Source organism: Nicotiana sylvestris, chromosome 12, assembly GCF_000393655.2.
Source record: "Nicotiana sylvestris chromosome 12, ASM39365v2, whole genome shotgun sequence".
Taxonomy (NCBI): Eukaryota; Viridiplantae; Streptophyta; class Magnoliopsida; order Solanales; family Solanaceae; genus Nicotiana; species Nicotiana sylvestris.
The window spans coordinates 77,953,924-77,967,914 of NC_091068.1; the positions used below are offsets into that span (position 1 = coordinate 77,953,924).

The window sequence follows — 13,991 nt, forward strand, 5'->3', positions numbered from 1 at the left end:
TTAGTTTGTAAGTACCTATGTTAGAGGGTTCCCACTTAACCTGGATGGTAGTTCACTGCCTTTGCGATTTGTTTCTGGCCACATGGTGGTATTCCATAGCCCTGGCAATGACATTTTGGATTGTTACGTGGGTTTTTTTATTATTGAACAAATTGTTATTCCTAGTTAGCCAGAAGTTCCAAAAGCAAAAGGGAATGAGGAACTTCCACTGGATGTTGTCATTGAAAGCCATATTTTTAAGCTTAGACCAAATATCATTCTAAGAGGTTGGATTAAGATGGAAGAATTGATCTAGTTCTTGATTAGGGGAACACTGGCAAAAGTTAGACCCGAAAGCTTTGGTGTTGGTGCATTCATATGTGATGTATGAATTCCTCGGGATCATTGCAGAAAGTGCAAGAAAGGTTTAAATGGAGCCATATGTTATGGAGACATTTGTTGGTAGGCAGTATAGAGTGAACTAGGAGTCACTCTATTTGGGACATCTAGTTTCTAAATCCATGTGAAGGAGGTATCTTGGGCTGTGGGGTGCTCCCTTAGGAGCTACGAAATGAGTAGGCTGACTTTGAAGAGAATAGAATACTAGTGGTAAAGCTCCATATGGGGTTGTCATCATTCTCGCTATTAACATGGATGAAAGAGTTGTTGATAGTATGGATGAGGCCTCATGGATGTGGAATAAAAATGGATGAGGCCTCATGGATGTGGAATAAAAGGTTGCCTAGGTTCCATTTTTTATTGATGAAAAAGGAGGAGATCTTGATGATGTCCTCCCCAGATATTTTGGGACCACTTATCATGCTATCAATAAGTGCTATATTTGGTACCCAATTATCAATCTTAATGCAAGAGAAAGATAGTGGTGGGATTTAATAAAGTGAAGATTCAACACAAATATTTCTAAAGATGTCTCGTAAGAATATTTTAAAATATAGTTTAGGATGTTTAAATATCTAGAGAGATATGAGAGATATTTAACATCTCTCGAGATTGTTTAGGGGAGGAAAAGGGGAAGATAGGGAAAGAAAAGGAGGAGGAGGAGGAAGAGTAGGGGGCTTTGTATAAATAAAATTTCTTTGGAGCTTTTAAAATCTGTGTTATTAACAATAACACAAAAAAATATCTTTCCCTTATTAATTAAAGGGATTTTTTCTTTCCTATATAATATTTGAACGGCCTGAGCCGAAGGTCTATAGGAAATAGCATCTCTGCCCTATTGGGGTAAGGGTAAGGTCTACGTACACACTACCTCTCCCCTCCCCCCGACCCCATTTTGTGGGACTTTACTAGGTCGTTGTTGTTGTTTGTTGTTTGTGTATATAATATTTGAACTTATTTACCAAGATTGTCCTAATTTTGTATATTACCCGCCCTAAATAATGATTACTTACAAATTATATACAAGTTATTATTAGTGCCTTAAATTAGGGGATTTAGTTATATCATTTTCCTATTTTCTCTCTAATCCTCTTTCAATGAGAATCCGTCTAGTTGTGCATTACCTATTTTAAGACATAATCCCGCAACTCTTCTCTCTGTTTGCCGCCTCCCTCCTAAATAGAAACCAATTCAGTTCTTTATTAAGTTATGACAACGGCAGATCATCACTTCCATCGTTTTCAACTTCTCATCATCAAGAATCGAAATAACAAGTTCTAAGCAGCATATTGTAGCGCAACTCCAAAAAAATTACAAAAAAAAAAATAAACATTATGCTAATAGTTAATTTAGCATGTGCAATCAAATCAGTTACTTATGGATTACCATTGTCAGTCACTATTGCTGCTACAATATCAAGTTTTCAGTTTAAACAAATATGAATTAGTGCACACAAGTCAATTTAGAATTCATTCTCTGCTTTTCTTTCTTTAACAAATTGAGTAAGAAAAGAACAATGTATGGTACAACAACATACAAATTAAAATAAATTTCGTACAAATTTAATATAGATTTGATATAACAATAACATACATACTAAAAATAAATTCCATACAACTAATTATACAGTATACAACTTATTTACAACTTATCTGCAACTTTCATACATCATCGTTCTTATCCAATTAAATACAACTACAACATTATATAACTTAAATATAATTTTCATACAAATTTATACTATATGTCTTTTATATATATATATTTTGTATGTGGTGTGTTCTTCTTCCTCTCTGAAATTTCAATCAAAACTTCCTCTCTTAATAAAATTTTGATATGTATCAACAACTTTATGTAAAAATATAGTATTTATAACTTAAATATAAATTTCATACAATGACTCATACAGTATACAACTAATTTCCAACTTTCACACATCATTCAAAAAAAATACAACCAAATACAGTTTAATTTCATACAACTATTGTACAACTTTAATACAATTCTATATGTATATTGTATGTCATGTGTTATTCTTCTTCTTCGAATATCAATTTGAAAATTCAACCAAAATCAAATCTAATATTCACCAAATACCCTTAAAATCGAGATATAAACTCAATAGAATATTCCTAATCGTTTGCAATAACACTCAATTCAAATAAAAAATATTTTTTAAAAATTTGAATACGAATTCAAAGTTTCAAAGCTTTTTAATGGATGTCAATGGTGGAGAGTCAAACACCCTCAAATTTTATTGAATTACAATTTCAATTCGAACAATCGAGCCAAATAATTAATATTCATCTACTGCTAGCTCGCCATCGAAATGCCAACAAGAAAATGGAAAGCCCAGAAAAGCTCCAAGCTCCAGCCATGGCAAAATTAATCCCTTTCTTTGCCATTGTTAAAGAAAATTATGAGCTTTAGAAGAAAAAATCTTGTAGGATCAGTGTAGAAAGAGGGTTGATTTCAAAGAGAGAAAGAAGAAAATTGATCACGTCCAACTCTAGTCCTAAAAAGGATAAGTGGTCGCTGCAAATATAATCCGCTCTAAGAGTCCGGAGTTGAATCTCACATAGAATTAAGGTTTAGCTACAATTGTTCACTATCACTAAGAAGACAAGCTTGAACAATTTCTAAGTTAGAAATATTAAGATTCTTATGTTTAACTAATTAACTAACAAATTAAAGTAATAAATTAATAACTAAAGTTACTAAGGGTTGGAGACAAGATTAAGGAGGTCTAGAGTGATGATTTCCCCTATTGTCGCAATCCTTCCCGCTACATCTTCTATAAATTCGCCTAATTATTATATACTGATCGTGAGCACTCGACTTATCGTAATTATCTCCCGAGCAACTATAATAATGTGCTAGTTATATTCTCCTGAATTACGCTAGCTAGCACTTTTTCACCACTCATTATGATCACGTCAAAGCTTCGTTATCTCTAATTCCGCTTTTAAACCCGCTGTATTGATCTTTCATATACCTTAGGAGTGACGTTGTTCAACAACCACCTAATATATGCTCTTTTTCAATCAATACATAATAAATAAGCACTGTTAATTAAGAGCTCTTCAATCAACTAAAATAAGCACGTAGTTGAACCACTAGAAAAATTCAAATCAAAGACTCAATTATATCAAAAGGTATCAAGAATTCATCCTCCAAAAGATTCCATCAGAACCCTAGATAACATAATTAGCTACTCATAAAAGTATGTAAAACTACAATACTAAAATTCATAACCAATAATGGAAATAGGAAGAAGAAAGTAAAAAACTTGTAGAGGAATTCTCCGCCTTGTTCCTTGCGTGTTCTTGCCTCCTTAGGTTCAATTCCCTCGTTTAAAAGTGAGTTTAAGGACTATTTATATGGGATAGGGTTAGCATTGGGTGAAATAATACAAGCCCACTTCGGAACAACCTTTTTAGGTTAGCTCGCTCGCTCACTCTCTTCGGGGCACGCGAGAGTGAACGAGCGAAGTTCTTCTCTTTTTCTTTTTCCTTTACTTCTAGGACTCTCGTGTAGTTCCATGCCTTTTTGCCTTAATCCGCTGTTTTTTTTCAAGCTCCCCTCAGCTAGCTCGTTCACACTCTTGTGTGAATGTGAGAGTGAACAAGCGAAGTTCTTCTTTTGTCTCTAAGTCCCGAATTAACTTCTTTTGTTCACCTTTCGTTCAACTTGCTCCTACATATAAAAATGTACGTAATAAGCATAATTCTACAAAAACGCATGTAATCTCCCGCAATTACACAAAATATGAGATGAAAGTACACTAAAAATATGCATTTTTAGCCGTTTATCAATACCCATACTTAAACTCTTGCTCGTCCTCGAGCAACTTTCAAAATTAAGCACAAGGGCAAGAAACATATTTCAAAAAAATTACTCAAGCATCACACCAATGACAATGGTTTATACCAACACTTAGAACTCAACATAAGAACTAGTGACATCTTTCTTCAAAATTAGACCCATGCCAAAACTATTTAAAATATTTGTGCGTCCTCTTCTAACATCGTAACCTCAAAAGATGACTCCAATACATTCCCTACTATGATTCACTTTTTGTGTCAACTCAAAATGTCCGGACGTAACCACTAATTTGTAAATCATGTACCCTCACTACAAACCAAAAAGAGAAATTAGTCCACACACTCAAATATGCATTCAAGTATAATTTAAGGACTTACAAATCGAAAGAATTCACTAACTCTCTCAAAGAAATTCATGTGCATCCCGAAATTGTTCCATAGGCTTGCCCATAGTGTATATCTCTACTAATATAAGCTTGCGAAGTCTAGGATCAATTAGATCTTTCCAGGTTATAATGTAGGCTAAGTGATGGGTAGGATATATTTGGGTATAGTGATTAACCCTCCTAAGCACTTTAATACACTGCACTTAACTTTCCAATACACACTCTTCATCACCAATTCAAGCAATGTCATGAAATCATATAAAATTTGGCCTTTCTTCTTTAATCACAACTATGCATTCACTAGCCGAGGTTAAAACGAATAGGAGGTCTATTTTCTATTTTTAAAATTTTTCTTTTATTTTTTGTATTTTCTTTGATTTTCTTTTTCTTGTTTCTCTTTTTTTTTTTTCAACACTCTTCAAATTTAAATTTTTCGACTAATGATCTTTCAAAACATATATGCACCTTTAGGCCTTTCTATGATTCAACTCAAAAGCTACGTCAACTCTCACCTTATTCTTCTAGCGACTTAAGTGTTTTCGGAGGTAAAAGTTCAAAAGGATCTAATTAAGAACAAAAAGGGAATCGACTCGTAATGTGGGTGCCAAAGAAAAGGTTTATAGGCTCAAATGAGCTCTCTAAGGATATTTTATTTATGGTGGCATACTAGCTCAATGGACAATCAAAGAAGCGCCTACACCATCTCCTAGACTCACAAAGTTTACTTATTTCGCTTCGACTAACACATGGGGCAAGTTCTAGACTAACACAAGATACCACAGAATGTAATTAAGACCTACATCACAAAATGCACAGGATTTACTCCGGACGGCTCAAACCCGACACTCAAGTTGAACAACTAAGCACAATATCATAGTAATTCAACACATGGAAGTAATCATAGGAGTCAAAAGATGAGCCTAAGTATCAAAATAAAGCCACATATATTCTCAAGGCATGTAGGCACATAGAACACGAAGAAGATAAATCAGTTCAAATGCTACAACTCTTAGTCTCGGCATAAAACATGTCAAAAAGTATTGATACTCAAGTTCTTCCAATCCATTATCAGTTCTAAAAAGAAAAGGAAAATCTTTGTATTTTTTTTAGACTTTACTCCCCCAAGAAAACTATCTAAGAAATCCATCATCGGAAAAAGTCCAAATTTTTTGAAAATTCTACCTAAAAAAACTATGCGGTTCAAAGAGTCATCCCTTGAAAAAGTAGAATTGGTTAGACGTCTTGCCATTAATTTTTGCATTAATTATTGGGATAAATAGGTTGGTATTTCTCTTAGGATTAAAGAAGAATATCCATTACTAGGCTGCAAGGTGTTCACTCTTGCACTGTTCTTCAAGAGAAACTAGTACAAACTTGCTTAGGCCTTTAGCCTGGGTGTAATGTTTTGAATATTCAGAGTTTTATCTGTTTCTTTTAATCTTATCAGTTTTGTTACTATTATTCTTTTATTTTCTTATTCATAGATTTTCAATTCTATATGTGTGTTGTTCGCTTCTGTTATCTTATTACCTTGATGTTTTTATTGTTTGTTGCCTCCTTTGGACCGAGAGTCTATCGGAAACCACCTCTCTACCTTCACAAGGTAGAGGTAACTGCATACACATTACCTGGGTATGTTGTTGTTGTATAACATATTTGACCATTTAAATATATGAATTTTTACCTCTTATAGCAAAGGTTGATACCTTATTTATTTTAAATAAATACCCTTTTAAAAAATTATATTCCATAGCTACCTTTTGATTTTTATAGCTAAATATTTATTTATGGTTACCTCCTACCCTTAAGACATAAAATACTCTTTGTATTATTTTTCTCTCATTAGAGAACCACACGTCCCAATCACGAAGAGAGATGGGCGAAAAAGATTATTGAAAACCCAGCACTTTTTGCTTCTATTTCACTAATCTCTCTTCCTAATTCAATTCCTCAGTTCCTAAAATTCCGAAAATGTTGATGGTAGAACCCGTCGTCGCCGCCATCCGTTTCTTTCACCACCTCCATTGCTGCTTTTCTTTCTCTACCAAATTCGCAATTACTAACAAAAGAAGACAATCTACTATTGAAAATAAGGAATTTCTTTCGTTTTTGCGCTAAATTTGAGAGTTTCGAGTCAGAATCGCGACCCTCTAGACGAGACGACATTAGGGTTATCCTTGAACAAAGATGACGGAGTTTGGGGCTAAGCAGAGTCTAATACCTTTTGTTTTCGTTGTATTTCAATGTATCTCGTTGTATTCTAGATATTTCATTGTCTTCTGTTTTCATTGTATTTCAATGTATCTCATTGTATTTCATATATTTCATTGTATTCACTGTCTTGCTATATTGCATCAATGTATTCATATGTTCTTTTTTATTAATAAAATTTATGTATTTTATATATTCAAATTTATAATTGTGATTGTTGAGCTATATTAGGAGTCTATTGTGTTAATTGGTTCACATTCCGTTTAAAAACAACTGAATAGACCATGAATTGCGCTATTTACATTACTGTATTCACAAATACGTATCGTGAATACACTCGAATACAATAATATGTCTAGTTGTAATACTCTGTTTCAGGCCGAGAAATGAATACAGTAGCTTAAATACATCGAATACACTCTAAAAAACCTAAAAACATAGCTATAGGAAGTAATATAGTAAATGATAGCTATAACTAGCTAATAACCACTAAAACATAGTGGTTTCTCAAAGTTTCTCAAAAAAAAATACCTAGGAGTGAACCAAAATGGGGCATACATACTATTTTGCGGAGGTGAATAGGAGATGTGAAAATAATCAAGCCTGCCATGGCTTAATCAGGTCCGCAAGACCTTACAGATTTATTCATCATCTTGGGCCTTGGACTTCTTTTTCTTTTTACCTTCACTTGCAGCAGGGAGTTCCTCTCCATTTCCTTCCTTACTCTTCTTTTTCTTCTTCTTTGCTGTTCCATCCTCACTCACACCATTCCCATTACCTGCAGTTTGATCCTCTTCATGCACTGGCTCCTGTTCTGATTTCCGCTTCTCCTTCTTCTTCTTTTTCTTTTCGGATTTGGGCTCTTCAGAGGCATCACCATTTCTATCAACAAATGGTTTATCCTCATCCATTGGTTGTCCACCTTCCATTATCTCAGCTTTCGATTTCTTTTTCTTGGTTTTCTTTGTCGAAGCTTCATTAGCTGCCTCATCAACATCCATGTCTGCATCACAAAAATTAGCAGCACCAAGGATCAATACATCTTATTAGAGAAATAAAAATGAAGATCCAGCAGATGATGCTAAGCGAAAGGAGCTAAAGTGATGTCCACCCAAGAAATATGTGCATTTTACTCAGTTGGAAGTCATTCATGCAGATAATAATTTGGGGACCATTTATCAAACAAGCATCTCAGCAGCACAACTTCTATCAAACAGTGCAACTTAAGAAAATTGTGCAGTGTCTAGGTATTCTAGCGCATATCCCATGGGCTCAAACACAACCTCTAGTCTGAATGACATGTCTATGTAATATACTCTTAGTTGTATATCCTATAATACGTACATGCACATACATACCATACAGTTTGTACATGTATATGTACATACACGTGAATGTACAAACACACATGCATACATTTCCCCGATAGCCTAAAAAGGACGGGTGTCCTACCCCTCTACTCCTACAGAAGTGGTGTTTCATTTTCAGAATGTTCAGACTTCATAGTTTACCTCAATCCGATCTCCAAAGTAAAAGTACACACCTTTGTCTTCGGCAGTTTCAATAGCAGCTTTCATTACATCTAGGTTTTTACGAGGTGCAACCCCCTTGTCATAAAAGTCTAGTCGCTCCTCAACTTGTTCGCGGAGTTTCTCGCCAAAAGCAGTAGTGCTTTTGTCTGCACATGAAAAAAACAAAAGTTAAGATAAATAACAATTGCATAGGAAATGAACTTTAAGCAAATGATCGTAACTTGTACGTCCTTACTGAGACTTGCCTAAGAAACAGTCAAGACGAGAAGCAATAGAGCACTTGTTTGCAAGAAAACGAGCCATCCGACCCTTGTTACGAGCAGTTGCACGGCCAATGAAGGAAGAATGAAATATGAGACCATATTTTGGTGTATTCCCTTTGGTTTTCAAGGCTCTGAAGGGAAATAGAAAAAAGAGGGTGAAAGTGAAACTTGGGATGTGATTTAAAAAGAAGTAATTCATGCAATGGGCCAAGTAACCAAGAAATATATAAAGCCACATACGCGCACCTAATAGTTTTGTGAAATTGGGCCTAGGCAAAATCTCAGATATGTAAGAAGATAAGATGCGTGAAACATTTATAAGAAATGTTCATTACCTGAAAAGTGCCTTCTCAGCACCAAGGATCTGAAGGGTAGAAGAGGGGCACTTTGCCAGATTTGTGAGACTACCAGCATGAGAAATTAAACGGGCACCAACGACTTCACCAATCAGAGCAGCCAAATTTGGTGCTATGTCATGCATCTTAGTGACCAGATAATCATAAAGATTCTTCCTGTATTCAACAAGGTCCATTACTCTCTGTGCAAATAACTTGACGTTAATCAAGTCAACTGGGGACAAATCCTGGCCTGAAAATTAGAGGGACAGAAGTAAATAAAATGTATTAACATCCTCTCTATGGCTTGCTAAAGGATATCATACCCATGGATGCTTTGGCAGCTTCTACAATTTCTTTTGCTTTATCTTCATCTCCAACTATTTCTGTTAAGTCTGCAAGTTTGTCTTCGGACAACTGGGATTTGTCATCAACGAATTTTGCAACTTTAGCATATAGATAATTGTCATTGATAATCTTCACTAACTCTGGGAAATGCCATGAGTACCATTCTCTGCATCATTTGACAGAAAACCACGTCAGTAACCAAATGCAAAACGAATGGGAATCGGCAGGGAGATGGTCTTCAAGTAATATTACACACATGCATATACACATGCACACATATATCCTATACTGCAATTGGTTTGGATACTGGACAGAGGCATAGATGGTGGTTTAATCTATTTAATTCACGAGATAAACTAGAAGGGGGACGACAACAATTACAAGCATAGATCAAGTCTCTAAGAAGTAACACATGCACATGGACACCACGGAATCATGCCCCCAAAAAATTTGAAATGCATTACCTAAAAGATTATGGAAGATGACAGTATCAAGTAAAACAAGACTATACACAAAGGGGGAACTAACCTGACTCTCATTGCAAAGGTATTTATATCTTTATCAAGAGTATCAAGAAGGACAATAGCTTGAGTAACCATATTGTCAACACGATTGACGTTGAACTTAACCTTTGCTCTGCTGTAACTGTGACTCAGGCCAAGTTGGGCTTTCTCCAGGTCACCAGACTACACAAGAAAGAGAGGAAAGAATAATTAACAAGTCCCGTCTACGCAGCATGTTTAAACTTGTAAGATACACACTGCCCAACTGCAAAATACTGAAAACAGCCAAAGAAAGATTCAAGCTACAATACAAACCTTTAGGTTTTCAATGAACTTGTCAAAATGCAAGCGCACTCCACGTAAAAGTTCAAGGACAAACTCATTGCTTTGGCAGGGAAACTTAGTCACTTCATGAATATGTGACCCGAGCTTAGGCTCTGCCAATCCTAGGCTGAACTTAGGCTTCTTACCCTCCTTAACTTTTGGGAGAGTAAGCTCCAAAAAGTTCCTTAGCTCATCGGTCATTTGCCCTAAGAGACGAGCCACGCCAATTATTAAAACCCAATCGCCAATAAACTTAATCAACAAAGGTAAATAAAAAAATACTAGCACAGCAGGACCCCACATTGCTGCACCTACATTTCCTGTATTCTACTGCTAATTCAAAGAATCTCAGCTAGTAGAAAACATTTATGTTCATCTATCATGTCATCATATTCTAGTGTTTTGGCTTCTAGGCATTGAAAAATTATCTAATACAAACGAAACAATGAAGAAGAATCTGTAACTTAGTGAAAGCAGCATAATTATCTATTTCCTGAGCACAACTAAAGTATTGGAGGAAAATAAAAATGACAACTTTTACTTTCTTCAAGATGCAATCAAATCACAGCAATTTCCCCTTTTTTCACTCGAGCAAATTTGAGCTTAGCATCTTATGGTGGCGCGAAGACCCAATAAAGGAGGAAGGATGAGAGTTGTGTTGACCGTCAGCATAAAACTACTCAATTTATGATAAAATGCTTAGGAATACGCTCTCCTAGGCATGATATTACAATGAAACGGGATATTAAATGCTCATATAGTCTACCCCAACTAGTTTTAGACTTATTGCTTTAACTTATACTCATTTAAGCCAATTATTATCTGTGCTGAAAAACAAATACTAGACGACTATTTTAAGCAAAGTAGTACAGCTAACTACACATGCAAGACACCCAAAGAGGGATTACATTAATTTTTTACAGCCAAAAATTAAATTCAATAGCATTTACAGGTCTTGACCTTCAGAGACAGCATTGCATTGGTTAAGAGCATCAAGAGCAGATTCAAATGGACTAAAAGCAGCAAGTTTTACGATTTTTCCAAACCGATTGAGATCGGTAACTGAGTTCCGAACTGCCTCAGTGTTCTGGCCGATTTCGTCAAGCCCATGTACCAAGAACAGAGCGTATCCGGACGCGGACTCGTACAATAGGTACAACGCCATGTACAACCCACTCAACCTTCACTTCTCTCTCTCGGGCGCGCTCCTTGTTTTGTCTATCTTCTATCTCCGAATGGGGAATAGAGAAAGGGATTGGCCTAGGGTTTTAAGAGGTTTATATAGTAATGAAAGACTAGATAAGGAAAAAAGAAAGAGTCCAAAATGCTTTTGATGTTTTTTTTTTGGACAAAAATTACTTCTATACTGCTTAAAAAAAAAATTGCATAAATGAGTAAAATGTAGTATTATACTGCGAACTACGTTAACGGAAATTAGTCCGTTAAAGTAAAATACAGTATCATACTGCGTTTTACTTTATTTTTTATTTTTTTGTAATTCGTAGTACCGTATTGCGTTTTACATCAAATTTTTCTTTTTTTGTAATTCGTAGTATAATGCTGCATTTTATGAAGTTGTTCACAGTATGATACTGCGTTTTACTCTGATTTTTGGCCCACCAATAATGAACTGACATAACAATAATTCAATACATAAAACGTAGTATTGTACTGCGTTTTACATTCGGACTTGCCTTATTTAAAGGCGTTTCAATTTTATGAAAATTCATTCAATCTTCAAACTTACGTTCATACTTCTCTCTTCTTCTTATCAATCATTTTTTTACAATGTCTGAAGTGGCAAAAATAAGGGTTTCACTATATTGGGGGGTGAGGTTGTGTTGGAGAATAACTCTGTGAGGTATAGCTCACCTCCACAATGTCATGTTAAATTGCCGCTTACTATGGAGTACGATTAATTGGTATCGTTGTTACGTAAAACAATGAATGAGAGGTGGTGTTCGGTTAACCTTAAAATAACCGGTAGATTTCCGTATTCAGTGACTCCGCAGGGGTTTGCTTATTATTCTGAGTTTAACATCGAGGATGATGAAACTCTTAGAGATTTTTTGCGGATTCCGGATGAATACATGGAATTTATTGTAATAAAATTATTGGAAATGTACGTCAAGGTGGAAGACGTTCCCAATAATGAGGGCGTGCATAGTAGGGATAACCCCTAGTCATCGGGTGGTTATTCTAGAGCAGTTTTTGCCGGACAGATTGCTGATGAAAGAGCATGTCTTGATTTAAACTTGTCACCACCAGCGAATGAGCAGTTGCAAAATAATTTTTTGACTTTATATAATCAACAAGACGACTGGTAAACTCCAATTCTGTGGGTGCTTTAGCGATGTTTATTTTATGTTTTAATTAGATTTGTATTAACACTCATATTTTTCATAGGGGGTACCGTCCGGATACGAATTTTACAAGTTATGACCCCGCCCCTAGTTGGAATATGTGTATTTCTGGAGTATTGGACCACGGTGGTCCATCTGGGAGTCATCACCAACAAGCAAATATCCATCATGAAACTTCAAGACAGTACGACATGTAAGTAAAGTGATATAGCTATATCTAAAGTATTTATCTAGTTGGGTATATTATCATTTTGTTATTTTTGTGCAGTGAAAATGAGATTCTTGAAGCTCCTAACCTCACACAGTTGCCCATAGACGACGTATTTACTCGTGATTTGGCAGATGCACAGAGTCAGGAAGATGATAGTGATTATGACAACAATGCAGATGAGTCTGGGGATGACACGCCCTTCCATGATGAGGGTGATGATGAGGAGGAAGTGAATGTTGAACCTGAGCTGACGAGGGAGCATGTTCCTCCACCTCCCGCTAGACCAAGAGTGTACGAATCCCACGTGCCATTTCATGAGCGGAATATTCCCTACTTTGATAATTTGCCAAGCATGCCGAACGTGGATGCCCTCACAAGGGATGATGATGAATTTCGGTCAGCGATGTGGGATGAGTCTAGACCAGCTATTCTGACAAAGGGCATGTATTTCCCTGATAAAGCTCGCTTAATTAGGGCTGTAAAAATCTACAGTATAAGAAAGTGCCGTGAGATGACAGTAAGTGAGTCAACTATGGAGAAATACAAGGTTGTATGCCGTAGATACTTTATGGGTTGTCACTGGACGTTGCGTGCCACCAAGAAGAAATCAGGTTTGTGGAAAGTGGGTAAATTTATTAGCGAGCACAGATGTGAAATGGACACATACAATGAGAATCACTTCAACTTGGATGTGGACTTGATTTCTCTTGTCTTGATTCCATATTTGGAAGTGTCCATTAGGTTCAAGATTAAAGAGTGTATTACAGCCGTCCACCAGGAGTATGGTTGTACTATAACCAAAAGAAAGGCATATCTCGGTCGCAAACGTGCCTTTGAACTTATTTATGGCGACTGGGATAAGTCTTTTTCAAATCTGCCCAGGTACATGGCCGCACTGCAACACTTTAACCCCGGGACTGTTGTTGAATGGAGGCGTGAGCGGAGTCCGGACAGACCCGAATATATTTTCAACTATGTGTTCTGGTCATTTAAACCAGCAATTGATGGTTTTGTGCATTGTCGTCCTGTTATTTCCATAGACGGTACTCATGTCTATGGAAAGTATGATATTAAGCTTTTGATTGCAGTTGCAGTAGATGCCAACGGGCAAATATTTCCACTAGCTTTTGCCATATGTGCCAACGAAAGTGAAGAGACATGGACGCTTTTTTTGAACCACTTGAAGCAGCACGTTGTCAAACAGCGTTCAGGTATTTGTCTAATATCAGATCGGCATGGTGGTATTTTAAGTTCTGTACGTCACTTGCCTGAATGGCAGGAACCATATGCATACCACTGTTACTGTGTGCGTC

The 13,991-nt window shown here is 36.1% G+C and overlaps 1 protein-coding gene across 1 annotated transcript; it reads right to left on the reverse strand.

The window, feature by feature from the left end:
• Positions 1-7,079: 7,079 nt before the first annotated feature.
• Positions 7,080-11,358, reverse strand: LOC104218488 (nucleolar protein 56-like). The gene is made up of 8 exons (XM_009768988.2): positions 11,065-11,358; positions 10,096-10,310; positions 9,806-9,963; positions 9,256-9,443; positions 8,930-9,182; positions 8,577-8,725; positions 8,343-8,477; positions 7,080-7,802 (listed from the first exon to the last, which is right to left on the reverse strand). The coding sequence occupies exons 1-8, from the start codon at positions 11,267-11,269 to the stop codon at positions 7,441-7,443; spliced, it is 1,665 nt and encodes a 554-aa protein (XP_009767290.1). The 5' UTR covers positions 11,270-11,358; the 3' UTR covers positions 7,080-7,440.
• Positions 11,359-13,991: the final 2,633 nt, after the last annotated feature.